This window comes from Danio rerio, chromosome 3, assembly GCF_052040795.2.
Source record: "Danio rerio strain M-AB ecotype USA chromosome 3, GRCz13ab, whole genome shotgun sequence".
Classification (NCBI taxonomy): domain Eukaryota; kingdom Metazoa; phylum Chordata; class Actinopteri; order Cypriniformes; family Danionidae; genus Danio; species Danio rerio.
Window position 1 is genome coordinate 15,002,183 of NC_141023.1, and position 26,877 is coordinate 15,029,059.

At 35.5% G+C, this 26,877-nt stretch overlaps 4 protein-coding genes across 15 annotated transcripts in view; 1 reads left to right on the top strand and 3 right to left on the bottom strand.

The window, feature by feature from the left end:
- The window catches only part of zgc:66474, a 31,577-nt gene extending 19,941 nt beyond the window's left edge, over positions 1-11,636 (bottom strand). For 7 of the 8 annotated variants that reach the window (XM_087242228.1, XM_087242227.1, XM_087242226.1 and 4 more), the window contains exons 1-3: positions 11,353-11,636; positions 5,483-5,970; positions 3,254-3,628 (exon numbers count right to left, since the gene is read on the bottom strand). In XM_087242228.1, coding sequence (XP_087098354.1) covers positions 3,254-3,628; positions 5,483-5,970; positions 11,353-11,542 — 1,053 coding nt within the window. In that variant the 5' untranslated portion in view covers positions 11,543-11,636. 8 annotated transcript variants of the gene reach the window in all.
- Positions 1-26,877, top strand: part of doc2a (double C2-like domains, alpha) — a 206,381-nt gene that overhangs the window by 169,501 nt on the left and 10,003 nt on the right. The gene's annotated exons all lie outside the window — the stretch shown is intronic.
- The window catches only part of mvp (major vault protein), a 238,613-nt gene that overhangs the window by 157,062 nt on the left and 54,674 nt on the right, over positions 1-26,877 (bottom strand). The gene's annotated exons all lie outside the window — the stretch shown is intronic.
- Positions 14,051-24,602, bottom strand: zgc:66443. 4 transcript variants are annotated; one of them, XR_015479704.1, is made up of 3 exons: positions 24,333-24,602; positions 14,713-15,667; positions 14,089-14,578 (listed from the first exon to the last, which is right to left on the bottom strand). XR_015479704.1 is itself a non-coding variant. In NM_213535.1 (2 exon segments), coding segments are annotated over 2 exon segments (984 nt in total). In that variant the 5' UTR covers positions 24,523-24,580; the 3' UTR covers positions 14,051-14,873.

Sequence of the window (26,877 nt, forward strand, 5' to 3'; positions counted from 1 at the left end):
AGCAAGCCTAAAACCGAACTTATCTGGATTAAATAAATAGTAACTAATACATTTAATTATCCAACATTTGCTTTAGCTCACTACAAATACTAGTCTGGCACCCTAGAGATGACTCCATAGTAAACATTTCTTGACAGTTTTCCAGCTAATTATATTTTAAGATTAGTTCTTGTTACATCATTATAAAAATCTAGCTTGGGGCAGCATGGTGGCTCAGTGGTTAGCACTGTCGCCTCACAGCAAGAAGGTTGCTGGTTCGAGTATCGACTGGCTCAGTTGGGGTTTCTGTGTGAAGTTTGCATGGGCTCCCTGTGGGTTTCCTTCAGTTGCTCCGGTTTCCCCCAGTCCCAAGATGTGCTATAAGTGAATTGAATAAACTAAATTGGCAGTAGTGTATAAGTACGTGTGTGCATGGGTGTTTCCCAGTACAGGGTTGCGGCTAGAAGGGCATCCACTTCGTAAAACTTATGCTGAAATATTTGTTGATTCATTCCACTGTGGCGACCCGTGATAAAAAGAGACGGTCCCACTTTATATTAAGTGGCCTTAACTAATATGTACTTACACATGAATTAATAGTTTGTTACAATGTACTTAGTGTAAATACATGTATTTACTGTGTACTTATGGTTGATTAAATACAAGTATGTAATTACATCTGTAATTAACTTTTGTAATTATATTTTGTAAATACACTGTTGACCATACCTTACACCTTAACCCACCCTTAAACCTACCCTAGCCACCAAGCCCGTCCACCACAAGCACCACAAGTGTTCTCAAATACATTATGAACACAGTAAATACATTGCATTTATTTTTTGATGTAAGTACATAGTAGTTAACATAAGGACAATAAGGACACTTAATATAAAGTGGGACCAAAGAGACTAATGTGAAGAAAAATGATTGAATGAAAAATCTAGCTTTTTATACTCAAGATCTCTAGGTTTAGAAGAGAGATCTGGATTTGCGGTAGTAAATTATCCTTCAATCCAGCTTTAGGTAAAAAAGTGACAAATAAAAACAGATTCTAAAACTATGAATGGAATTTTACAGTTAAACCTATGCTCAACTGTTCGAGTTCTTGGTGGTGTTATCCCACATCAACTAACAAGTAAAGCAAACGCAGAAGTGTATCTGAATGAATAGCATGTGTTTGAAGGCACAAATCAGCTCTTGTCATATCAGCTTCTCAAACTCACCGTTTATAAACTGCATCCGCTTCTGGTTGCTTTCTTGTTCTCTTCGGAGACTGGCTGTAGCTGTACGAGTGTGATCCTAAAATATGTCCTTACTATCTTAGGATTACTTTAGTGAGGGCATAACCTTTGGTGCCACTTTCAGACTGGTTTCATATTGATGAACTCCACAGTTCATAAGACTGAAAACTAGGAACGCATCGAAACAAAAATTCTAAGCCAAAACCGAAACCAAAAATTTGAGATACACCTGGCTGAAATTTGAACCAAAAATGCTTTGTAATAATTATTTATTATTTTATTAAATTATATAAAGTACTTTAGCACGACTTTTTAACATTCAGCTCCAATTAAGTTAACTGAAATCAAAAGCCAATAAAGAAACCCCATTTTGCTAACAGCAAAATTTAATCGAGAGTGAAAACTAGCCATGTTTTCATGTCATAACAGTAACACTATTGTTAGCAGCAGGACTACATAGAAATGCTTTAACAAATTTTTTGAGCGGACACTGTTTGTCCAGTGAGCATGAACGGTTCATGCTTATGTATACGAGTACAAGAGCCAAATATCCACAGAGCGAAATACTTTGCTATTTAAACTTTAACAGCTGAACGTGCTTGTCTATGTTGTGCTCCACTAGGCATGGGAAGATAACGGTTTTCAAGGAATAGCACGGAAAGAAATATTTTAAATCTTTCAAAAAATAAAATATTTAGTTTTCAAGGGGGAAAAAAAAAAGTTTTTTTTACCCACATAAAAAAAAAAACACATTTTAGAGCAGTAATCTCAATACCGTGATGTTTTTATCCAAGGTTATCATACCGTCAAAACCTTATAATAATAATAATAATAATTCCTTACATTTATATAGCGCTTTTCTGGGCACTCAAAGCGATTTACACATAGAGGGGTAATCTCCTCATCCACCACCAGTGTGCAGCATCCACCTGGATGACGTGACGGCAGCCATTTTGCGCCAGACTGCACACCACACACCAGCTGATTGGTGGAGAGGAGACAGAGTAATAAAGCCAATTATGATATGGGGAGGGTTAGGAGGCCATGATGGACAGGCCAGTGGGCAAATTTGGCCAGGATGCTGGGGTGAAACCCTTACTCTTTTTCGAAGGACATCCTGGGATTTTTAACAACCACAGAGAGTCGGGACCTCCGTTTAACGTCTCATCCAAAAGACAGCCCATGCCTACGCTCCACTGCTCCTGTGCTTTGGTCGGCACAACGACAAATTGATAATCCCTCCTTGCACAGAGCAAACCATTGAAATGAATGGGTTTCATAGCTGCTCTTTGCACATCTGCTGTAAAGCCACTTCAGATGGCATAGCGGATATGGCTGGAGGCAGAGTGAAACCAGCGCACTGAACACTGCTGGGCAGCGCAGCACAGCAAAGCATATTTTTTAACTCTTGCTTTTGGTTATTCTCTTTCAGCCAAAACAAAGAAGAGTCTTTTTGAGCTGATGATTTTTGCCAGACAAAAATTCAGTGTATTCCTAGTTAAAAAACTAATAATAAAAGGACTAATTAACAGACAGCATTTGCCAACAGGCATCATCCAATAACCTGGAAGTGTTTTCAAAAGAAATGGCGTGTTCCTTTAAAACCCCAATAAAAATTGACTGACCACACTGTCAATAGACAGCAAACTAACACTTTATCACTTTATTATCTTTGAGTAAATGTTGCGAAAAACACTTGTCTTTTTGACTGCAGCAAAACATTTGCTACTATCCAACATCATCCACTCCACTTTCTAAATATCATCATTGGCCACTGAAACCAAGTGTTTTTTAGAATCCCTTATTTTATCACGTAGCAACGTTTTATCAAGGCACAAACGCATCTCTGTTTACATGCACAAGTCAAAAAGCTGTAAATACACATTGCATCATATTCAGATTGATTCTATCCCCCCTCTAATATTGGCTGACATTTTTGACAGAGCTTACATGCAAGGATAAGACAAAATCTTCATGTATGCATATCTAAACACTATATTTATTACATTAGAGAGCATGAAGTGCAGTACCTGGGGTATATTTGTCCTTGTGGCCTCCTCAGTCTTGTTAGTGCTTGATTGTGTAGGGCTCCCCTGGTTCTGAGGAGCTCTGTGGGACTTCATGTGCATGCCTAACTGACCAGGTCCAGAAAATACCCTTCCAGGGCAATGAGGACAATAACATGGAACGCAGGGCTGTGTCCGCTTTGTTCTTCCCGGTCTCCGGCGGCGCAGAGGTAATTTTTTGGCTTCTTTACCACTGCTGGAGCAGTCACTCTCAGACAGGCCTTCGTCTTCTTGACCTGGTGCTAGCCTATCAGGTGATGCGCTACTCCTGTTTGTCTGCTCAGAGCCATCCGACAGATCATCCTCAGCTTCTCTCGATAGCCCTACTTCTCTTGTTAACTGTGTGAGAGAAAACCACAAGCTTTATTATTTCATCTTTCCACATGAGCACATCCTTTTTTGCAATTGAACTGAAAATAAACTAAATTGAAGCATCACAACATTATGCCACACACAGTCTAAAATCATTAAAAACGTAAAAAGAATTATTGGCGCTGTTCCGTAGAGCTGTGGTGAAAAACTGTTTGAGAATGATTCTGCGATTTTTAAACTGCATCTCCATTCTTGAATAGATTCTGAACTTGGTTTTTCAAGAGGAGATGGTGCTCTAGTCAAGTTTTTAACAGCAGACTGCGGTCTAGGCTTGTTTTTTTAACAGGAGATGGTGCTCTAGGCTAGTTTTCAATTGCTGACGGTGCTCTAGGCTAGTTTTCAACAGCAGACTGTACTCTAGGCTAGTTCTCAACAGTGCTGTACGCTAGTTTTCAACAGCGGATGTCGCTCTAGGCCAATTTTCAACCACGGACGGCGCTCTAGGCCAATTAATGTTCTCAACAACATATGGCATTTTACGCTAGTTTTCAATAGCGGGCTGCGCTGTAGGCTAGTTTTCAACAGCTCACTGTGCTCTAGACTAGTTTTCAACCGCGATTTGGCCAGTTTCCAACAGCAGACTGCACTCTAGGCTAGTTTTCAACAGCGGACGGCGCTCTAGGCTAGTTTAACAGTGGATGGCGCTCTAGGCTAGTTTAACAGTGGACGGCGCTCTAGGCTAGTTTTTAACAGCAGACAGTGGTCTAGTCTAGTTCTCAACAGCTGATCATGCTCTCGCTCTAGGCTAGTTTTGAACAGCGGACGGCGCTCACGGCTAGTTTATAACAGCACACGGCACCCATGGCTAATTTTTAACAGCGGACAGCACTCTAGGCTAGTTTTTAACAGAAAATGATTCTCTAGGCTAGTTTTCAACAGCGGACTGCACTCTAGGCTAGTTTTTAATAGAAAATGATTCTCTAGGCAAGTTTTCAACAGTGGATGGTGCTCAAGGCTAGCTTTTTTAACAGTAGACAGCACTCTAGGCTAGTTTTTAACAGCAGATGATTCTCTAGGCTACTTTTCAACAGTGGATGGTGCTCCAAGCTATTTTTCAACAGTGGATGGTGCTCTAGGCTACTTTTCAACAGTGGACGGTGCTCTAGGCGACTTTTCAAAAGTGGACGGTGCTCTAGGCTACTTTTCAACAGTGGACGGTGCTCTAGGCTACTTTTCAACAGTGGATGGTGCTCTAGGCTACTTTTCAACAGTGGATGGTGCTCTCGGCTACTTTTCAACAGTGGATGGTGCTCTAGGCTACTTTTCAACAGTGGATGGTGCTCTCGGCTACTTTTCAACAGTGGATGGTGCTCTCGGCTACTTTTCAACAGTGGACGATGCTCTAGGCTACTTTTCAACAGTGGATGGTGCTCTCGGCTACTTTTCAACAGTGGACGATGCTCTAGGCTACTTTTCAACAGTGGATGGTGCTCTAGGCTACTTTTCAACAGTGGACGGTGCTCTAGGCTAGTTTTCAATGAGGACGGCGCTCAAGGATAGTTGTTATTTTACAAAAATCAAGCAAGTAGGTTAACACAACATTAATGAAAAGATACTTCACTTTTGAAGAATTTTGTAATTTGCTTTAATGTTTCCTAATTTTTAGTTTGAGTGTTATTTTCAAGGATTTGAATGCAAGCACAGTTACGGCTGTTTGCAGAGAGTTAGTTTAGACAGCTCATGCATGTAATTTTATGTAGGACTAGCCTTAAGCTTTGTCTCGGAAATCAGGTGAAAAATAGGATCATTCATTTTTCAAAGTCAAGCATCTTTTAAGGTCACATTTAACTTCATGAGTTTAATTACAATGCTAAAATTTACCTGAGAGAGCCTGTGCAGTTTCCTCTTTTTTCTTTTGTCACCATAGAAGCAGGCCTTGCGCTGACGGTACATATACGGCCTATCTTTGGAATGGATCCGCATGTGAAATATCAGCCCTTGTTCCCTTCCGAAGACTTTACCACAGTCTAGACAAGCAAAGGACATCCTCTGCCTTCTGTTTCTCTCTCTCCAGTCCCTGAACCTAGAGATGCCCGAAGATGGATCAAAGTCCAGAGGAGCCATGTAATTTTGAGCAGAGTCCCACGTCATACTGCCTGTCAGACCAAAGGCAATACCAGTGCTTGTCCCAGCATTCTCAGAACCCTGATCGGCGCTTTCAGGTCTAACATGCAGCGGGTGATCCGTCAATTCAGTTTTGATCACAACAGGGCCTGAATTCTCTTCAAATCCACAGTTGACAGTGTTCTCGTCTTGTTGGGATGGATTGGAGTCCTCCGGGATGGAGGTCATAACAGGTTCCGACGGGCCTGAGAATTTAATTAGATGAGATTAAGGTCTTTTAAAAACGATTTGTATTTTCAGCCTAGGAACCCAGTTGAAATAGTCTCGTTTTAAAGTTGCCAAAAAGCGCATTGGTGCAATATGTTAAGTTGTTCTCTGATAACAAAATAGTACGTATGTGGCTTAGGTAAGCTCTCCAGAAAAGGTTGAACAAGCTCATTAAAACAAGAGGAATCACCCCTAGTATCAGAAGCTCTTGTTTGATCTTATTTGAATGGTCGTGAATAATAATGAGCTCTGTTTTGACACAATTAAGTTCAGTTTCTGCTCTGTCTTGCTTTCACACAAACACAAAGAGAATGATTTACTGTACAATATACAATTTTTAGAGTAAATCTAAAATAATCATACTTCATTTGTCAAATCGAGTAGATTTCTAATAAACTGAAATAGTAGTTTTTTTTTAAAAAGTAAATTAGATATCTTTAAGCCAATAACAAAAGTTTCTTTATGAGTTGTGGATAAAATATAGGCCAAATTATAATTATACTCAACAAACATGACTGACAGATGTATTTAAAGTTGTATTTTTAAGCTTTAAATAATTTAAAAACACAAGCAGGAATTAATACCAACCTCTTTATAAAAAAAGATGTGTTTTAATTTAATGTTTATTTGCATCCTTTCACAGTAAGAGCTGAGTGATATGACACTATGCATAAATGTGTTTGTTACCTCGTTACATTGCAATTATACATAGCTAATTTTACAATACACCCATAAAACTAGCAAAAGATACAGCTAAACTAAGCTCATGCTTATAATCCATATATCCAGCATTTTGCTTCTTACATGTTGTTAACATGGCTGATAAAAATCTGCAAATCTGTGTGACTATTTTCAAATTCTTAAGGTTCCTTTTACAGCATTAATGTTATAATGTAATTCAGATATAATCAATTAAATAGACTTAAGCATCCATTTTGTTGTTAAAGAATAAAAAGAAACGGAAAACTGTGTAAACCCTAGCGCCATCATTATAAATTCTACTGAAAATACTGTATAAAAGAAATTTCCATATTTTAAAGACATGACTTGGAAAAGAAGAATTTGATGCAGTGCTTCTTGTTTGGTCTTGTTGGTCCAACTTTATATCGTATCTCTGCCAGGCATTAAAGAAAACAGATCTTAAACGTGGCAATTTTGTATGGGATGAAAATTAACCGGAAGCTCTGGCGCTGGCTGACTGAAATTAAAAGTCTGTGCATATACCCCATTGAAAACAATGAAAAGAGCCGTCTCTCTGCCTTTCCCATTTTCAAAATACGGGTCTCAGAAACATAGTAAGATTAATTAATAAAAGCTTAGATGATCTTAAAAATAACGATGGATAAATGATCATTGTTGTAATCTCACTAGGAAAGTTGTGGCCAATCAAACGCAGTCTATGGCGTGCATAATAATGATCCTGGCTGCAATAAAATTGTGCATTTTGTTCTTGTTACACTCACAGGATTTACATGAGAATGAGGAAACAATAGTGTCTGAGGCTCATGGTATGTCATTTCCATGTTCTGCACTTTTCTTATTCAACTATGGCCAGGTATATTCAGATTTTTATTATATGGCACACTGAATTCCTAACAGCCTAAAGAAAGTGCAACTTAAATGTCTTTAAAGAGATAGTTCTCCCTTGAAAGTGTACTGACCCTTACAAACCTTTATGAGTTTCTTCAATTGAACACAAAGGAAGACATTTTGAAGAATGTTGGAAAATGGGGTGCCATCATCCTTATAGGAAAACGTTAATCGCTACCAGTCTCCAACATTCTTCAAAACATCTTCAGCTGAAGAAAGAAACTGAAAACAGGTTTGAAACTAGTGCAGAGTGCACTAATCAAGACAAGATAGTCATGTTTAGTTAAACTATTAATTTCACTTCGTGTAGCATTTCATGTGGCTGTAAATGTATTGAGATAAATAATAGATATTTACATTAGATGTTGTTTACGCTATTCCTATTGAAAGGAATGAGTCAATTGAGCTGCCATTTTAGTACAGGGTAGCGCTCCCTTGAAATCAATGTGGGACCAAGGTGCAGTGCAGGACTGGCCATCCAGAGCCAGAGATATATACACATATATACAAATTTCTATGATCGGGAGTTTTCCCGGTGGTCAGTCAGTATGCAAATATTTTTTTAACTTATGAAAATTTATTTTACATCACTTTTCTATATCGATTGATCAGTGATCCCACAGGCATCGCTGACAAAGAGTGTGTTTTTGTGTGCATGGAAATGCATAATCTCCCTCCTGTTAAATTTGATCTAATCCATGTCCTGAAACACAGCCCCTCTCCTGCTTTCACTTCCCATTCTAATGGAGGAGCGATTCATTTGTGAATGAATGTCTGTTATGAACGACTCGTTCACTTAGCTGACAATAATGGCCTGTTTCCACTGAGTAGTACGGTACAGTACAGTGCGCTTTCAAGGCAGTTTTCACTGTCAAAATGCGTACCAAACCATAATAATAAACATTAAAGAGCCGAGCCCCCCTATACGCAACCCATACCGCCGAACCACTAGGGGCCGCCCCTTGCTCTTAAATATGAGTCTGTTTTGTGCTTCGGCTTTGTTTAGGCATAAAAACACTGGCTGTTTCTCAATTCCAAGAACGCAGAGAATGGACTTGCGTTCTTGTGGAGACTGGTCTTGCCAGGTGTCCTCGGAAGAATGAACTCAGGAGACCGCGAGAGCAGAGAACGCGTCCTTTGAGAAATGGGATGCTGCGTTCTTCTTGATGGTCACATGACCTTCACTTGTTTTATATGGTAAATTATTTAAACATTGCAGCCTTCATACAACGATTTATTGTTTTTCCCCTCTTCAAAATATATACTTTGCATAAAAACATTCTAAATATACTCTGCACAATATAAATAAAACAGATTTTAATACGAATTTTAGCAAACAAACAACCCTTAATGTGTTTATTCCTTTACTAAGATATCCATGTTAATGTTTATTTTCACCGTTTCATTTAGTAAAACTCCTGAGGTAAATAAGTGATATCTCTGAACTTTAATAATGAATCTAAATACAATTTTGCGTTTCCCACCTCCAGTCGTAATGACTTCTGGGACTTCCAGAGCGAGTTCCCTGCTCAAGTCTGCATCAGTGCGTCCTCGATATCAAGAACACATCCAGGAAGTTTCACCCATCCTCCGTACTTGCGGTCTTGAGTATTGGAACTGAACTTAGGCAGCTGATGATGACGTTGCACGAGAACACGAGGACGCAAGACCGCTGAAGAACGCATATTGAGAAACAGCCATAGAAATAAATATAAAAATGGCGGGGTTCCCTTTTCTTTTCATTACAGGTGCTGTCTCCCCTTCATATGCAATCCTCAAAACAGTCTTATAGCGGTGCATGACTGTCAGAGCCACTCCATAGTGATAAACAGAGGCTTTTTTTCTCAAACGGATTCTGTATTCGCGAAGCAGAATTTTTGAATTTGAAGCAGAGCAAAAGTCTGGGTTTTGGGTGCGTGTTTAAACAGATATACACACATTTAATGACAATAACATCTAAAGATGTTGATCTTGGTGGGGTTTTTTTTTTCAAACACAACTAATTTTGTCCTAAATGAGCATAAAATGTAAGGAAAGCAATCGAATGCGTTCATTATAACGTAAGATGTGTGCATTTTTAAAGTGGCAACACTGTTATTTAATGTAATCAAACGAAAAATCTAAATAAATCATTTATTCGTTGCTCTTTAATCAGAATGTGTAAGTTATACAGTAAAGACACGGCTAATGAGACTTGATAACCTGATTATATTTCATTATAACAGCTATTAATTTTAATAAGCTGAATTGTTTGCAAATTTATTTGCAGCTAATTTTTTTTTCTTTTGTAAATAATAAAAATAATAAACATATTACTGACAATTTAACTGTTTATTTACAATGAAACAGCTCCAAATGAGCATATTTAGAAATTTGTGGATTTTTTAGGGGGGTGGGGGATCCCTTATTTTGGTGGGCATATCCCTTATTTTCACATTCCAATGTTGACAGGTATGGTCTGTATGTGTTCATATATGTTCATTCATTTATTTATTTATTTATTATAATTGCAGATGTTACAGTAGTCTATTTCGCACTGTCATTGATCTGCAGTAATAATGATGTTCATAGAAAGGTTAGTAATGAACATTTATACACAAGTATTTATGTGTATAAAGCATCTGTTTTGTGAGAAGTGCTCTCATATGATATGTGAACAACCTGTACAGCTTTACTGTGACATTTATTCAGGCGAGAATGACGTCAACTGAAACTTTCTGTCGTACACCAAACCCCCAAAATGGGTAACCTTGGTTGTGGAAAAGCAAGCCTGATAAAGGTGACCCGTACTGTACCAGTCAGTTGAAACAGGCCATAATACAAGTTTCTGACACTGCAGCGTCTTGTTGTCATATTTCTTTTGCATTGCTTGCTTATTTTATTAAATAAAACTAGCATAAACCTTGTATTTAGCGCAAATTAGTGCTACTATGACTTATAGTGAATGCAGTGAGTCAATATCAATAACGTTAACTGTTGAGCACAAGTGCAAAAACAAACTAAATCTCAACTATGAACTGTTCTGCCTTTATGATTTTTCTTTGTTTGCTCGTTACTACACCCATACCCAGCATCTTCAGATTGGCTTTAGTCTTGACAAGTGCGGCTTAAAGACATTTGTCCTGGGAGCACTGTACAAATGTGGCGGCGCAAGTGACGCATGCTCAGGGTCCGCATATACCCACATTCGTTCATTTTTGAACACTCACTACTTCCATGTTGTTTACCACGCCATTTTGAATATTCGGTCTGAAATCGCATGCAAGCATAACGTCAAAGCAACATTTAACTGACTGTGAACACTGGTGTAGTTTGATAGTCTTTAGCTGCAATTATGATTTCCCTAATTCAATTTTATGAAAATATAATGTTAAGGAGAAATGTGCGAAAATAAAACCAACTTTAACTATACCTACTGCAAATATTACTTGCTGTGTACTCTAGAGGGGGCATATCTACAGTTTGTGCCCCCCAGGATGACTTTAAAGCGGAAACACCAGGCTAGCGCCGCTAACGTCGGCCTATGTGACTGATAGCAAATCTTCATCATGTCACTGCCGTTTAAACACTTAAGTAACACTTCTTTTTCACAATGACTGTGGTGAAAGAGCAGACGCTCTTTTACAAGTAATCGAACCAAAACAAAGTCCAAGGCCCTGAAGAACACACAGTAACCAAACGCGTTCCTTTAAAAGTGGCAACGTTATAAGCAAGCCTGGCTAGTACTAATTGGGATTAAAACTTCCATTAATCTCGGACTGTCGTGATACCTGGCCAATCGGCTGAGGTTGCTCCCTCCAACCAGCGAAGCCTCCGCCTGAGCACCTCGTTTTCTTTGCGCACCCTGATGGTCTCCTCCTCGTACTCCAGCACGGTGCCGCCGACCATCTCCATGATCTGCTCCACCGCCGCCATCAGCCGCTCGTTCAGCGCGCGGTGCAGGAGCTGGAGTTTGGTCATTTTTTCTGAGTTTTATGAACGCAGCATAAAACAAGCTCCAGCAATAGCAGGAGCTAGCAATGCGCGTCGCAGGAACAGTTCTCCTTTCACCTCCAGCTCGCGGAAAAAAATAACAGTCGGGAAACGATTGACCGCCGCCTACAGGACAGGAGAGGAAATGATGCCTATAAAAGCCACAAGATTATGACGCATTAAAAGGCCATCAGCATCTTAAATATTTAAAAGTTTTTATTATTTTGATTTTTAAAAAAGACGTATGAAGATTTATATGCATTATACTATCTTTGCGACAAATTACAAACAATTTTTACAATAATTAAATCTTCTGTGAGGTGTTTCTAATGCATCTGAGGCTGAGAGTAAATTTGACATTGTTCTCTCCTCTGCCTGCGGTTATCAGTCTCACGCTATTTTTTCCTTTTTCTATTGTTCTTCCTGCAAACATGGTTATAAAAACGACTTCGCTACTGAGAGACCTGCTTTACAAGTAAAGTCAGGCCGTAGTCAGGGGGCGTTCGGAAGACCCCCATACATGAGCGTATTTGTCCTGTTTTGACTGCTATGCCATCATAAATAGTGAAAATAGCCTATCGAAAAGGGCTTTAAGATCAAGACAAGTGGAATCCTGTGTTGGCTGTCGCTTGGGCAGGACTTCAGCTCGGTTCTGGCCAGTGCTAACAAACATTTTCATTTTACAATCTGACTTTCGCTGTATTGTTTTTAAAAAGAGAAAACGTTTTACAATTAACTTTTATTTAAAATTTTGGACCTTATTTTTGAAACTAAAAGTGACCATGAAGCACCATAAGCAGACCATATTAAATTTATTTGAAAACTGTTTTGGCTATTGTGGTTATCCATAAATTTTCAAATGAACTTTTTTTACAAGGGATGCTAGAAAAATTGTGAAGATCTACATTATTATTATTGTTGTTTTCATTCATTTTTTTATTTTATTTAAATGGCCAAATTGTGACAAGAAAGCCGAATGCGCTGGAGAGTTTATTATTGGCCTAATAAATGACAACAGGCCACAGCTTTTAATTTCAACTTTAACAGATTCCTATTTTTTCCTAATGATAATGTAATACATTTGTATTTAAAAAATAAGTGTTATTTCTAAAACTTTAGAAAACGTTTTTAGTACATCAAAAAAGGGTGGTTATTATTACCACCAGACATGCTAATCCAGCAAAAAAAAAAGTACTTTAAATGTTTTTTAATAAAAAAGAACAACGCCTTTCACCAGGCTGCCTGAAAGTGATGCATTACCTTTAAAAAGGTTAAGTGATAATCCTTCATTTACTTTTTAAATTGTTTTATTTAAGTAAACGTTTTGTTTTTATAATAAGCTTTTCTTTAAAAAAAAAAATACTGAATTAAAATAAATTTGTCGTGTTAATTCATGCACTCAGTGAGAGAATCAGAAACCAAGATACATTTCTGCGATGGAAGTATTCTCATTATTTTTCATGCATTAAAGGAAAAAAAAGTAAACGAAGGTGTAGGTTATACAGTGGATTGTTAATTGCAGAGCTCCTCTATTCATAAAAAAAAGAGAGAGAGATCAAGCCTCAGCAAAGTTAAGAAAAAGTCATGTAAAAGTAACCCAAAAGTAATGTAATGTCTTACTTACTCTAAAAAGTAACTTAACTATTTTTCAATATTGTAATGCATTACTTTCAAAACTAACTTTCCCAACACTGAATTTCGATTATTTATTTATCGGATAATATATATATAATAAAAATAAATTCAGAGCATTTACATTTTTTTGCAACCACTTACCTTTAAAAAAAAAGTAGTAAATCCAATTAATAATTTTTAGAGTATTGCACACATTTATATAGAGTTGCAGACAGAAATGTGAATAGCAGCATTATGAAAGTTAGCATTTTATTTAGCCATATTTTTTTTTGCACTCTGTACTCATTAGAATCTTTATTTTAAACTTCTACATTTTTAAATCAAACACTTGCGATGAAGTAGATCAAATTGCAGCTACTGATCACAATTCTTGGGAATATTAAAATGTACACAGTAACTTTGCTGAAGTCACTGAAACTACTGGCACAGCATTAAAAGACTCATAGAAACTACTGCCATTAAAAACAAAAACCTTCCTACATTATTTAAAGGATTTCCATATTTGCAAAGGCATCTATAGTTAAATACTAAAATAAAATTTACATTAGCTTTCCATTTGCATACGTTTGTTATGCAAAATAATGCAATATAAAACTCTCAATGGGTCAACACAGGGACAAGGAGGATGAACTTTGATGGATAGTTTCACCAAAAATGACAGTCTCCTGTTAAAGGTATAGCTCACCCCAAAATTATTACTTGCTCACTCTTTAATCACATTTATAGCATAATTGTCATATTAGTAACAAAAAAATGAATGTATCTTAGTACGATATTAACTGGTAATTCAGAGCTTGATCTCATGATTCACTAGACAATACATTTTAAATTACAAAAATCATACAAGTGGGAATTAAATGATTTCAAGGTGCACATATTACATCTTTATGGAGGTCAAATTCAGGTTCATCTAGTTTATTCAACTGTTTGTTGTTACATATGACAAAAGTCCTCATTTACACAAATCTGACAGTCACGAGCTTCTCAAAGTACATCATTTTGCAGTTCATTTTCGGATTCATCATGTCCTGTGATTACTGAACATCAGCAGTTTTTAAAAAAAACAGGATGTCTACCCCTGGAAAAATAAAGGAAATTAATACACATATTAAAGTCATGATTTCTATGAGTGAATATACATTTTTTAATAGTCAATTACTGCCTAAAAATATTTCATTGGCTAGATACTGCTCTCTTTGGAGTATTTACAATAGTAAAACGTCAGTCTGGAAGTAAAGACTCGCATGTGGTCTTCCTCAAAAGGAAAAAAATGGAAACGTCCATTCTTACTTCTGAAACTGACTGGAAAAGGGCACAGAAACAGCATTTCGGCCATAAGTATCATCTATAACAGTGTTCCTCAACCATGTTTCTGTGGGACTACCAGCACTGCACATTTGCCACATCTCCTTAACCAAACACATCTGATTCAGATTATCAGCTTATTAGCAGAGACTGAAACACCTGTAACAGGTGTGACATACAAAGAAGAAATCTAAAACATGCAGTGCCGGTGGTCCTACAGGAAAATGGTAGAGAAACACTGATGTATAATCTGGAAGCTTCTAAAATTCTTGATAAAACAATAAAACATCCAACTTTTATCCAACGTATCCAACGTACATGAAATCTCAGCTCTCAATCACCCTAACAGCTTTTATCTCAGTGTGTGTGTCTGTGTGTGTCACTCTGCAGACAGCTGCTGCTCATCATCTAGCATGTGCGCTGTGGGTTCTTCGTTGGATCTCTGGCATGTGCGCTCATGTCTCCTCATGTTCCCGCTCTGGCTGAAGGTCTTTGAGCACCAGTTGCAGCGGTACGGCCGTTCTCCGGTGTGCGTGCGCATGTGCATCCGAAGGTAATCAAACTTGGAGAAGTTCCTGCCGCACCAGTGACAGATGAAGGACCTCTCGTGCAGTTTCTTATGCAGCTGCAGCTTGGCCAAGTCCTTTAGATGCCTGCCACATTTGTTACACTTGTACGGCCCTTCGTCAAGATCGTGATCTCTTGCGGTTGCTCTCCTAGCTCTGCCGTACCGCGTGCGAAGGCACTCTTTTCGCTGTGGTCTTCTTAGCGTCTCATTGGCCGGTCTCAGCTGCTGGGCTGGTTCGGAGTCCTGATGTGTACCGGCGTGAGCAGGGGCTGTAGTAACTGAAGATGTTATCGTGATGATGGTGTCTTCGGGCTCCGTCTTAATCCTCAGCGCCACTCCAGTGTTCTCATTTGTACTCGAGCTGTCCGTCTGAGGTAAAAGCCGCTGTTCAGCTCCAGGTGCTGCATCTTTTACCTCTCTGTCTTCTGCCTCGGTCTTACAGATTGAAGTGACGTCTTGTATGCGTGGTTTCAGATCACTTGCTGAATCCTGACTCTGCACCTCGGCCTCTTTTTGCTGATGTACTTGGTTTGCTGATTCAGCTGGAGCCCTGAATACACGTTTTGGTTGTTCTGTGGGTTGGACAACATTCGGTTGAACTTGTCCTGTATGTAGAAAAAAAACAGTATGAAAATGACATTGAGTGATTATAATTTTTAGTAGCATTATTGATGGTCATTAAAGCAATATTCATCAACGAGGTTTAAAGTCAATTCATAACAGTAAAGATGATCAAGATCAAACTTTATTTTCAAACGTTAAAGTCTGTATGAACTGGAAGTTGCTGAGACTTATTTCAGTTTGTTGATGTTCTTCCAACTGAAATGAAATATTAAGCAGGAGGCAGGGTTTGGTTTTGCATTTCATTCACTCTATAGCAAACTATGGAGCCAGATCAGTCTAAAAAATAATGCATTTACAAAATATAGTTCCAAAAACCCAAATTGTAAATTCAAAACACAATTAAAAAACACACAAATCCAATTCGAAAATTCAAAAATAAACAAAACCAATTCATAAACTAAAAAATAAACAAAACCAATTCATAAATTCAAAAATAAACAAATACACAAAACCAATTCATAAATTAAAAAATAAACTAAACCAATTCATAAATTCAAAAATAAACAAATACACAAAACCAATTCATAAATTAAAAAATAAACAAAACCAATTCATAAATTCAAAAATAAACAAAACCAATTCATGAATTTAAAAATAAACAAATAAACAAAACCAATTCATAAATTCAAAAATAAACAAGACCAATTCATGAAATTAAAAATAAACAAATACACAAAACCAATTCATAAATTAAAAAATAAACAAAACCAATTCATAAATTAAAAAATAAACAAAACCAATTCATAAATTCAAAAATAAACAAAACCAATTCATGAAATTAAAAATAAACAAATACACAAAACCAATTCATAAATTAAAAAATAAACTAAACCAATTCATAAATTAAAAAAAATAAACAAATACACAAAACTAATTCATAAATTAAAAAATAAACAAAACCAATTCATGAATTTAAAAATAAACAAATAAACAAAACCAATTCATAAATTCAAAAATAAACAAAACCAATTCATGAAATTAAAAATAAACAAATACACAAAACCAATTCATAAATTAAAAAATAAACAAAACCAATTTGTAAATTCAAAAATAAACAAAACCAATTCATAAATTCAAAAATAAACAAAACGAACTTATAAATTTAAAAATAAACAAATACACAAAACCAATTCATAAATTCAAAAATACACAAAACCAATTCGAAAATTCAAAAAAAAAAACAAAACCAATTCATAAATTCAAAAATAAACAAAACCAATTCATAAATTCAAAAATAAACAAAACCAATTCATAAATTTAAAAATAAACAAAACCAATTCATGAATTTAAAAATAAACAAATACACAAAACCAATTCATAAATTAAAAAATACACAAAGCTATTCATAAATTAAAAAATAAACAAAACCAATTCATAAATTCAAAATCAATTCATAAATTAAAAAATAAACTAAACCAATTCATAAATTTAAAAATAAACAAATACACAAAACTAATTCATAAATTAAAAAATAAACAAAACCAATTCATAAATTCAAAAATAAACAAAACCAATTCATGAATTTAAAAATAAACAAATAAACAAAACCAATTCATAAATTCAAAAATAAACAAAACCAATTCATAAATTCAAAAATAAACAAAACCAATTCATGAATTTAAAAATAAACAAATACACAAAACTAATTCATAAATTAAAAAATAAACAAAACCAATTCATAAATTCAAAAATAAACAAAACCAATTCATGAATTTAAAAATAAACAAATACACAAAACCAATTCATTAATTCAAAAATAAACAAAACCAATTCGTAAATTAAAAAATACACAAAACCAATTCGTAAATTCAAAAATAAGCAAAACCAATTCATAAATTCAAAAATAAACAAAACAAATTTATAAATTTAAAAATAAACAAATACACAAAACCAATTCATAAATTCAAAAATACACAAAGCTAATTCATAAATTCAAAAATAAACAAAACCAATTCATAAATTCACAAAACCAATTCAAAATTTCAAAAATAAACAAAACCAATTCATAAATTAAAAAAAATGAACAAATACACAAAATATCGAACAAAACCAATGACAAAAGTCTTGATTTAAAAAACTTGTTGAATTCTCAGATATAATCAGTTAAATAGACTTTAGCATCCATTTGGTTGTTAAAGCGAAAAAGAGACGAAGACTGTGTAAACCCTAGTATGGAACAAAATCAGTGCCAAAACTATTGAATTAAAAAGCTTGTTGAATAGCACAAACTGAAAAAAATACACCGTATTAACAAGTTCTTGCACTTTAATCACTTGAATTGCAGGGCTTGTATTTTTAGGTCCTGAAATTGAACATAGCTGTTTATTTAAGCTGTGAATATTTCAACTAAACATATTTCAAACACGTTTTCTCACTTGTAAATTCAATAATTCATATTCAATTTCTAGGTTTCACTAAAATATTCAATATCATTAAAAATACGATGTATAATATTTAAAAGGTCATTTTCAGTTTATTTTATTTCAGTTCAAATATTCGCTTCCACAAATTCAGTGGCTCAAATTCGACTGTTAGAATTCGACATTACATCTGGGAACTCCAGGAAAAGCAATAGATTGCAGATTGAAGATCGCCAGCTGCTCATTCACCAACAGATGGAGATGAAATAATTTAAGATTATTAACCCAAGAAAAAAGCTAATAAAGGCACAAAAGTAGCATTTAATAATAATATCAATGTCTTGGCCATTATAAGTAATAAAATGAGTGTGAGTAAAATGAGTAAATGATGTTTTGGTCATCTATATTTGCCCTTATGTAACGGAAGCCAGCTGCGATCGCGTAAACCTCACTCCTCTGATCCAGCGACAGACGTTGTTCTGCAATCTTTGCCTCCTCAGAGCATTTGTCTCCCACGCCGGTATCGCCGGCTTGTGCCCTGCTCAGACCGGTGGTGTTTCATGCACATAAACCATCTTTTGACGAATATGATGTTACACATTCTCTATCTTTAATAACTCATTCTTCCATAGACGTATTGCCAGCTGGTATTATTTGAACTGAAATAAAATGAACTGAAAATTGCCTTTTGATTATGCATCGTATTTTTAAAGGGTATTGAATATGTAAAAATTTAGCTCAGTTTATGAATATTAATAATCAACAATAACAGTTTATTCTTAATTATTGATATTCCGGCTTAACCTTCGGTCAATTTGGTTAAACAAACATATAATTGTATATGATCCTCGACCGAGCAGACTCTCAGATTATGAATATTAATGATCAACAATAACAAATTATTATTAATCTTTAATATTCTGGATTAACTGATTGTTAATTTGACCAAATAAACGTAACCAGACCCGGTAATGATCTATTCATTTAGAAAGGAAATTATTACTACTTCTTGTGAAGTAGATTAATCATTCATAAGTTTTGATCAACCTATAACAGCTAGGCAGGGGAATCTATCCTTCAGTGACTTTTTCTGTGAGGCAAACAATACAATTCACTTGATTATAATGGGAATTATTGACTAGTCTGACATAACGAACAATCGCACGAACATAACATAAAACACAGAACAAAGGTATACCACATGGAGATAGGTACATACATGAACATTTAACAAACAGAGAGAAATAGCAAAGTGAAGAAATAAAGGGTTCAGATAAAGAGTGGCAAACCTACTTCAGCTCCGCACACTATTAAGGATCACCAAGATTTAAAAAAAACACCTTTTTGATAAAAGGGGCACAGCTTATTTGCATGACTAAAATACCTGGACTTTAGCATTTGGTGCTCTCTCTCTCTCTCTTTGCGAGTTTCTTCCGATGTGCTGTAAGTCCTTCGGTGTCCTGTCTTGATGCGTGGAGTTTGCAATACAGGTCGGAGGAATGTGATCGCAACTTTAAACTGAGTTTACTTTGCAGTAAAAATAAGAAAACGTGGCTGGAAGGTCCACGCGGCACACAAAAGCCGCTCGCCCCCAAAAAGTTTGGAGAGGGGCCAGCTTTTATGCGTGGGCTCCATTACACGCCCTCTCAACATGCTCGACCAATGATTTCAGGGCAAAGTTTGAGCGGGAAACTTCCTTTGCCTCGAGGCTGCTCATATGCAAATTTGAGTGTCCGCCCAAAGCATGCGGAAAAGCATTAATTCAGAGCATTAAAGAATGCACGCCGTACGAGTTATTATCATACTCTACGCATCATGTGTTGTAAAATGTCAGCAGAAACCCATCGGTACCAAACATGGGCGGTTTAAAAGTACATCAACATAATTCCCACATGCTTACATTATTTATGCTTTAAAAAGGCCTTAAGGAACAAGGCGTACGGGTTATATGAGGGGTTATACAGGTAAGAAAAGTCATAATCGAGATATAAAGTTTACAAAACATAACAATTTAATTTTGGGCTGATCCAGGATTTCTGAGTTCATTTGTCGGAACAGCCTTGTGTGTGTGGGTGTGTGTGTGAGTTTGTGTGTGTGGGTGTGTGTGTGTGTGTTTGTAAAAAGGGGGAGGCCGGAATGTCTTTAAGTCCTAGTCCCCCTTTTCTGGCAAAACTCTAGATAAAGGGAGATGTCACTTGGATACCTAGACTTTGTGGCACCAGAAGTCGTAAACCGTCCTGTAGACTGAACCCAGATCCTTTCCTTAAAATCCATAAATAGTTTTACCTATGGACTGTACGTCACACATATTTTGTAAGTGAAACCAGGAAATTGAATATGAATTATTGAATTTACAAGTACGAAAACGTGTTTGAAATATGTTTAGTTTAAATATTCACAGCTTACATCAACAGCTATGTTAAATTTCAGGACCTAAAAATACACACCCTGCAATTCAAGTCATTAAAATGCAAGAACTTGTTAATAGTGTATTATTTTTTTCAGTTTGTGCTATTCAACAAGCTTTTTAAATCAATACTTTCGGCATTGATTTTGTTCCATAGGCATAGTTTGAAATATCTTGGCTGAAGTCATCGAACTGACATCATCAGAGAAGAACTGACATTCCAAACACAGAAGCAAATGGTCAGACTTTGAATGAAGATTACCAAAACAGACTTTTTTCTCAGTGGATTATCTTGCATGGATTAATTGTTCACCGAAAGAATAACAATATGCCCTAGCAAGATAAGCATTGTAAGTTCTGACTTCAAACAGACTAAGTTTATCAACCATAACGGTGTGTTTGTTGTGCATGTTGCGCAAACAAAACAACCAGACACCGTAAATACAGTACAATTAAAAACAATTAATATTGTTTTCATTTTAGATTAACCTTATTCAGCTCTATAAAAGGCTGATGTATAAGGACATTTTTTATATCACTTAATTAAATAATATGGGGCATCGTTAGGCACAACTGAACTCAGTATTGATAGCAGGATGGCTGCCAGCCAACTGTCTAAAGTGTATGATTATAGAGCATTTTACAACAGTTTAGAACCCAGTTTAACTCATCAGATTCAAGGATAATTTAAATGATGCTAGAGTCGTCATTCATCTAAGCATCATACTTTTTTTTGAATATGCAGTGATAATATTTGTAATGACTGATTATTTATTGTAAAACCTGTTTGACAGACTTGGCTTGGCGTCAGTTAGGTGCGCTATTGAGGAATTACATTTCATTTTAAAAGCATTACTCAGTCACAGCTACCATTCAAGCAACAAAATAACAAGCATTCAGTGTCGTCGTTGTTGTCGTATATATATAATTTTTTTAATTAATTATTTATATATATATATATATATATATATATATATATATATATATATATATATACACATATATATATATATATATATATATATATACACACACACACATATATATATACACATATATATATATATATATATATATATATATATATATATATATATATATATATATATATACACACACACACACACACACACACATACATATATATATATATACACACACACACACACACACACACATACATATATATATATATACACATATATATATATATATATATATATATATATATATATATATATATATATATATATATATATATATACATATACACACACACATACATATATATATACACACATACATATATACATATATATATATATATATATACATATATACATATATATATATATATATATATATATATATATATATATATATATATATATATATATACACACATACATACATACATATATTATAGCAGGAGCTTAGTGTTTAGAGACACTAAGTTAAAATTAAAATGGATGAATAAAAAATCTATATCAAATTTTTTGCATTACTTTGTAACTTTTTATTCATTCATTTCATTAAACTTAGTAGTTTTTGTGGTTTAGTAGACATAAAATGCATTTGGTAATTATAGTTTAAAAATCCTGTTTTAAGTGATAGCTTGTGGAAATCACTGTCATCTAAATGTCTACACCAGTGGATCCCAAAGTGGGGATCACGGGACAATGACAGGGAGTCGCTCGATTTATAAAAGTCAAATACATTTTAGTAAACTATTAGATTTGCCATATTTTATCCATAACCTACAGAAGATGAAAACATTAGTTATTGTCACATAAAAAACAACAACATGCAAATAAAAAGCCATCAGCCTTTTAATCATTTTTTATAGGACTGGTGTGTTTACGTTAGATTAACAACACAGCAATAGCTTCAGCTGCAGCAGATTGATTTTATAGCACCAGGTTAAACTTTCTGACACCTTTACGGCAATCAAATACATTCAAATAAACACATAACTGAACAGTGAAATTGATTTTTGAGTGGTGTTCTCCAAAATTAAACCAAGAATAGACTGGTGCTGAAAATGTTGTGTCTGCCAGTCTCTTTAGCTGAGGTTCATATTAAATGAAACAAATTAATAAATGACTATAATAATTATATGGTTGTAAGACTTGCACTGTGTGATGTCAATATGCTAGTGTTTATAAACCATTTTGAGGGATGTAAACAATAACAATGGCCCCAACGCATTTCCTGATTTACATTTTTCATTTCTATAGCTTCAGAGAATCCAAAAAGAGCCACATATTGATAAATAATCTTATGATAGCTGTTTTAAAGTTATTATTGAATTGCCTCATGTTACAGTTATGAAATAATTTGATAACAAGCAGAACATGTTCAATGGCCAGTGACATGACCACATTGAAATGGTCTATAAAGGCCTATTGATTTGTGCACAACGTTTGTAAATTTATAACCACCTACGATGAATAAAGAGGTCACTGGCATTTTTATTTTTGGGGTCGCAGGCTGAAAAATTTGGAAACCCCTGGTCTACACCAAAGGTGTCAAACTCGGTTCCTCGATAGCCGCAGATCAGCACAGTTTAGCTTTAACCCTAATTAAACACACCTGATCCAACTAACTGAGTCTGCAGTACATATATTTTGCTTTCATAAGCTCACTAAGGTTGCATTTATTTGTTCAAAATACAGTGAGAAAGTAATATCTTACATATTAATAGCACTTCTAATTGATTAAACACATTTTAACATCCTGTCTAGTATTCAGTCTTACACGATCCTTCTGAAATGACTGTAATAAGGTGATTTTTAGCTACGATATTTTTTTCATGTCTTATAATTATTAATATTGATGACTGCTTGATATTTTTGAGGAATCCCCGATACATTTTTTCATGATTCTTTCATGAAAGGTTACAAAATATGCTTTACTTTTGGTCAATGTAATGTGTCCAATCTTCTTTAATATACCCAAACTTACTGACAGTAGTGTATATTCAAGATTATGTATAAATAAAACACTAAATCGGCGAGGCAGTGGCGCAGTAGGTAGTGCTGTCGCCTCACAGCAAGAAGGTCGCTGGTTCGAACCTGGGCTCAGTTGGCGTTTCTGTGTGGAGTTTGCATGTTCTTCCTGCCTTCACATGGGTTTCCTCCGGGCGCTCCGGTTTCCCCACAGTCCAAAGACATGCGGTACAGGTGAATTGGGTAGGCTAAATTGTCCGTAGTGTATGAGTGTGTGTGTGAATGTGTGTGTGGATGTTTTCCAGAGATGGATTGCGGGCATCTGCTGTGTGAAAACTTGCTGGATAAGTTGGCGGTTCATTCCGCTGTGGCGACCCCGGATTAATAAAGGGACTAAGCCGACAAGAAAATGAATGAATGAATGAATGAATAAATAAAACACTAAATCATACTAATATACATTTCGAACATCTTTTACTCAATAAATTAATTCTAGTAACCATGTTTAAATAAAAATAAATCAAAAAAGTTTTACCAAATTGCCATTTTGGTAACTTATAAAGTCATATGTACTCTGTTTATATTTTCCCTTTATATCCTCCAAACAGCATGGCTGTGTTGCATTGGTAATATATCTTACGGCCCAAGTCTGCTCTTTTCTCTTCTTCATATTTCTGAAAAAAGTATGGTCTTTTCACCAATTTACTAAATATCTATACAACAAACTGTGCTAAAATTATAGTATAAAGCTGTATGGTCCACAGAATAGGACAAGACCAGTGAAGCGAGACATAAACTTAAAAATGCAATCAAATTAACATGTCGGCCTAATATTCAAGCATATTGATTTTAACGAGAGCGTTAATTTGACCTCAAACAAACACAAAACAGAGCCCAAACACAATCTCAGCGTGTGTTGTAATGAATTTACCGTTTAATTGTGCATGGTTCCTGGTGAGCGCATCCTTCAGCAGTTGTCGAAGCTTGGCGTTTTCTATCCGTGTTTGTGCTGTTTCTTTCTGGAAGTCCTTCACCGTCGCTTCCACCTCCACCCAGATCTCACGAATGACAACCGACATCCGCTTCATCAGGGCCGAATGTAATCTATCCAGTCTAGACATCTTGCCGAAGTTTAAAACGAAAACAAACCATATAAAAGCACGCGATTAAAAGCAACTCACTACACTCGCTTGTTCTCTCCTTTGAATGACTATTCGCGGACTGTAGATGAGCATTTCTGCCACCTACTGGACTGGGGCTACTTCAAGGAACACTCCACATTTGACAACTTCCTTACAATGAAACAATTCAGTTTTTCATGAAACAATTTAGTTTTACAATTTGTAAACACATTCAGCCGATTTCTAGGTCTGACGGGAGCATTTTAGCTTAGCTTAGCATAGATTATTGAATCAGATTAGACCATTAGCATCTTGTTTAAAAAATCAAGTTTCAGCAATTTTCCTATTTAAAACCTAACTATTCTTAATTGTAATTAGAAATATTGATTACAAAATATATAATCTGATATATCACTGATAATGGGGTTCTCAGTGTATCTAAATGACTTGTGTGTATTTCATGTGTAGGCCTATTTTAAAATCCAACACATGCCGCTACAAACTTCTCAGGTTTGAGGGAGAATGGCTAATAATCAGTAAAAGATCATCCGTTATCAGCAAAAGATAAGTCGTCTGCCAAAATGAAATCTCTGTTGTCAACTTTTGAAAGAAGGTGGGGGAGAGACAACCAAAAGGTTTATAAACATTTCTTTATTTGCAAATGTTCTTATAATTATTACATAATAAACATTATTCATTTATTTTATTTTCGGCTTAGTCCTTTTTATATTATTCAGTGGTCGCCACAGTGGAATGAACCACCAACTTATCCAGCATATGTTTTACACAGCAGATGCCCTTTAAGCTGCAACCCAGTAATGGGAAATATCCATACACACTTATTCACACACACACATACATTTATTCATTCATTCATTTTCTTTTCGGCTTGGTCCTTTTTATTATTAATCAGTGGTCGCCACAGTGGAATGAACCGCCAACTTATCCAGCATATTTTTTACACAGCAGATGCCTTTTCAACTGCAACCCATCACTGGGAAACATCCATACACACTCATTCACACACATACATTCATTCATTTTCTTTTCGGCTTAGTCCCTTTTATTAGGCTATTAATCAGGGGTCGCCACAGCAGAATAAACTGCTAACTTATCCAGCATGTACTACGCAGCGGATACCCTTCCAGCTGCAGCCCATCAATGGGAAACGTCCATACACTCTTATTCACACACATACAATACGGACAATTTAGCTCACCCAATTCACCTATAGCGCATGTCTTTGGACTGTGGGGGAAACCGAATGCCAACTGACCCAGCCGAGGCTCGAACCAGTGACAAATAATTCTACAAATAATTAATATAATGTAAATATAATTATAACTCTCCATGTTCACTTTTATACTTATAATTAATAACGTGCAATTTTACAAATAAACAAATTAATGTTTATCAAGCCACTGGGCATTGGCAGGTGTGAAAACCATAGTGAAAACGTTAGCATGTAGTTTTTTCAATAGTAGGCCCCTGTAGCCTACGTCTTGGAGCAGGTTCATTAAAACACTGTTATCCTATAAACAACATAAAACCATTTTAAATGGCTTGCTGTATTGTTTCCTCAGCTTACTTACATTTTTAGGTGAGTTTATGCCTTTTAAATTAGATATCTCTGCTAGCATCTTTAATGCTAATTTGTGTATAGCCTATTTGAATTTGTCGATGGTCGAACTTAGCTCTCAAATATGTAACCGAATCCATTTGCTCTCTCTCTCTCTCTCTCTCTCTCTTAATTATTTAACAAGTTGTCATGGATGTTTTCAAGTAGCTATATTCAAACAAAGTGTTTCTTTATCTTTTGTTTACTCGACTAATTTAAAGAGACCCGAGAGACACCCGTCCAAATGTCACCACATTAACATTAACTACAGTCCCATAAATAACGAGAGTAAAATTGGTTTATTTATGTAAATGTTCTTATACCCTTGACACATTTTACTACAGAGAAGAGTAACTACACTCTGCTATAAACAAACAAAATAAATAAACAAACACACTTCGCTAAATAAATGTTTGAAGACAACCGCAGGGAGGCGCTGTTGTGTAAAATCCTGCTGGCCAGCACAACCCCATTCACCCCATTCAAAATATAAATGATTGTTTAAAAAAATAAAATAATTAATATAGTTTATTGTTAAACATATTTAATTCAATATACACTCTCTAACCTTTTTTGCTCGCTTTGACCAATCATCAGCTGTCTCACAGGAGCTGAGGTTTCCATTAAATTAAAAGAGCAGTGTTTAATCATAAGACGGCTGATTGCAGCACGTAATAACATCTTTTCATATTAAGGTATTAATTAAGCTCTGAGCTCAGTAGACCTCAAGTTAAAAC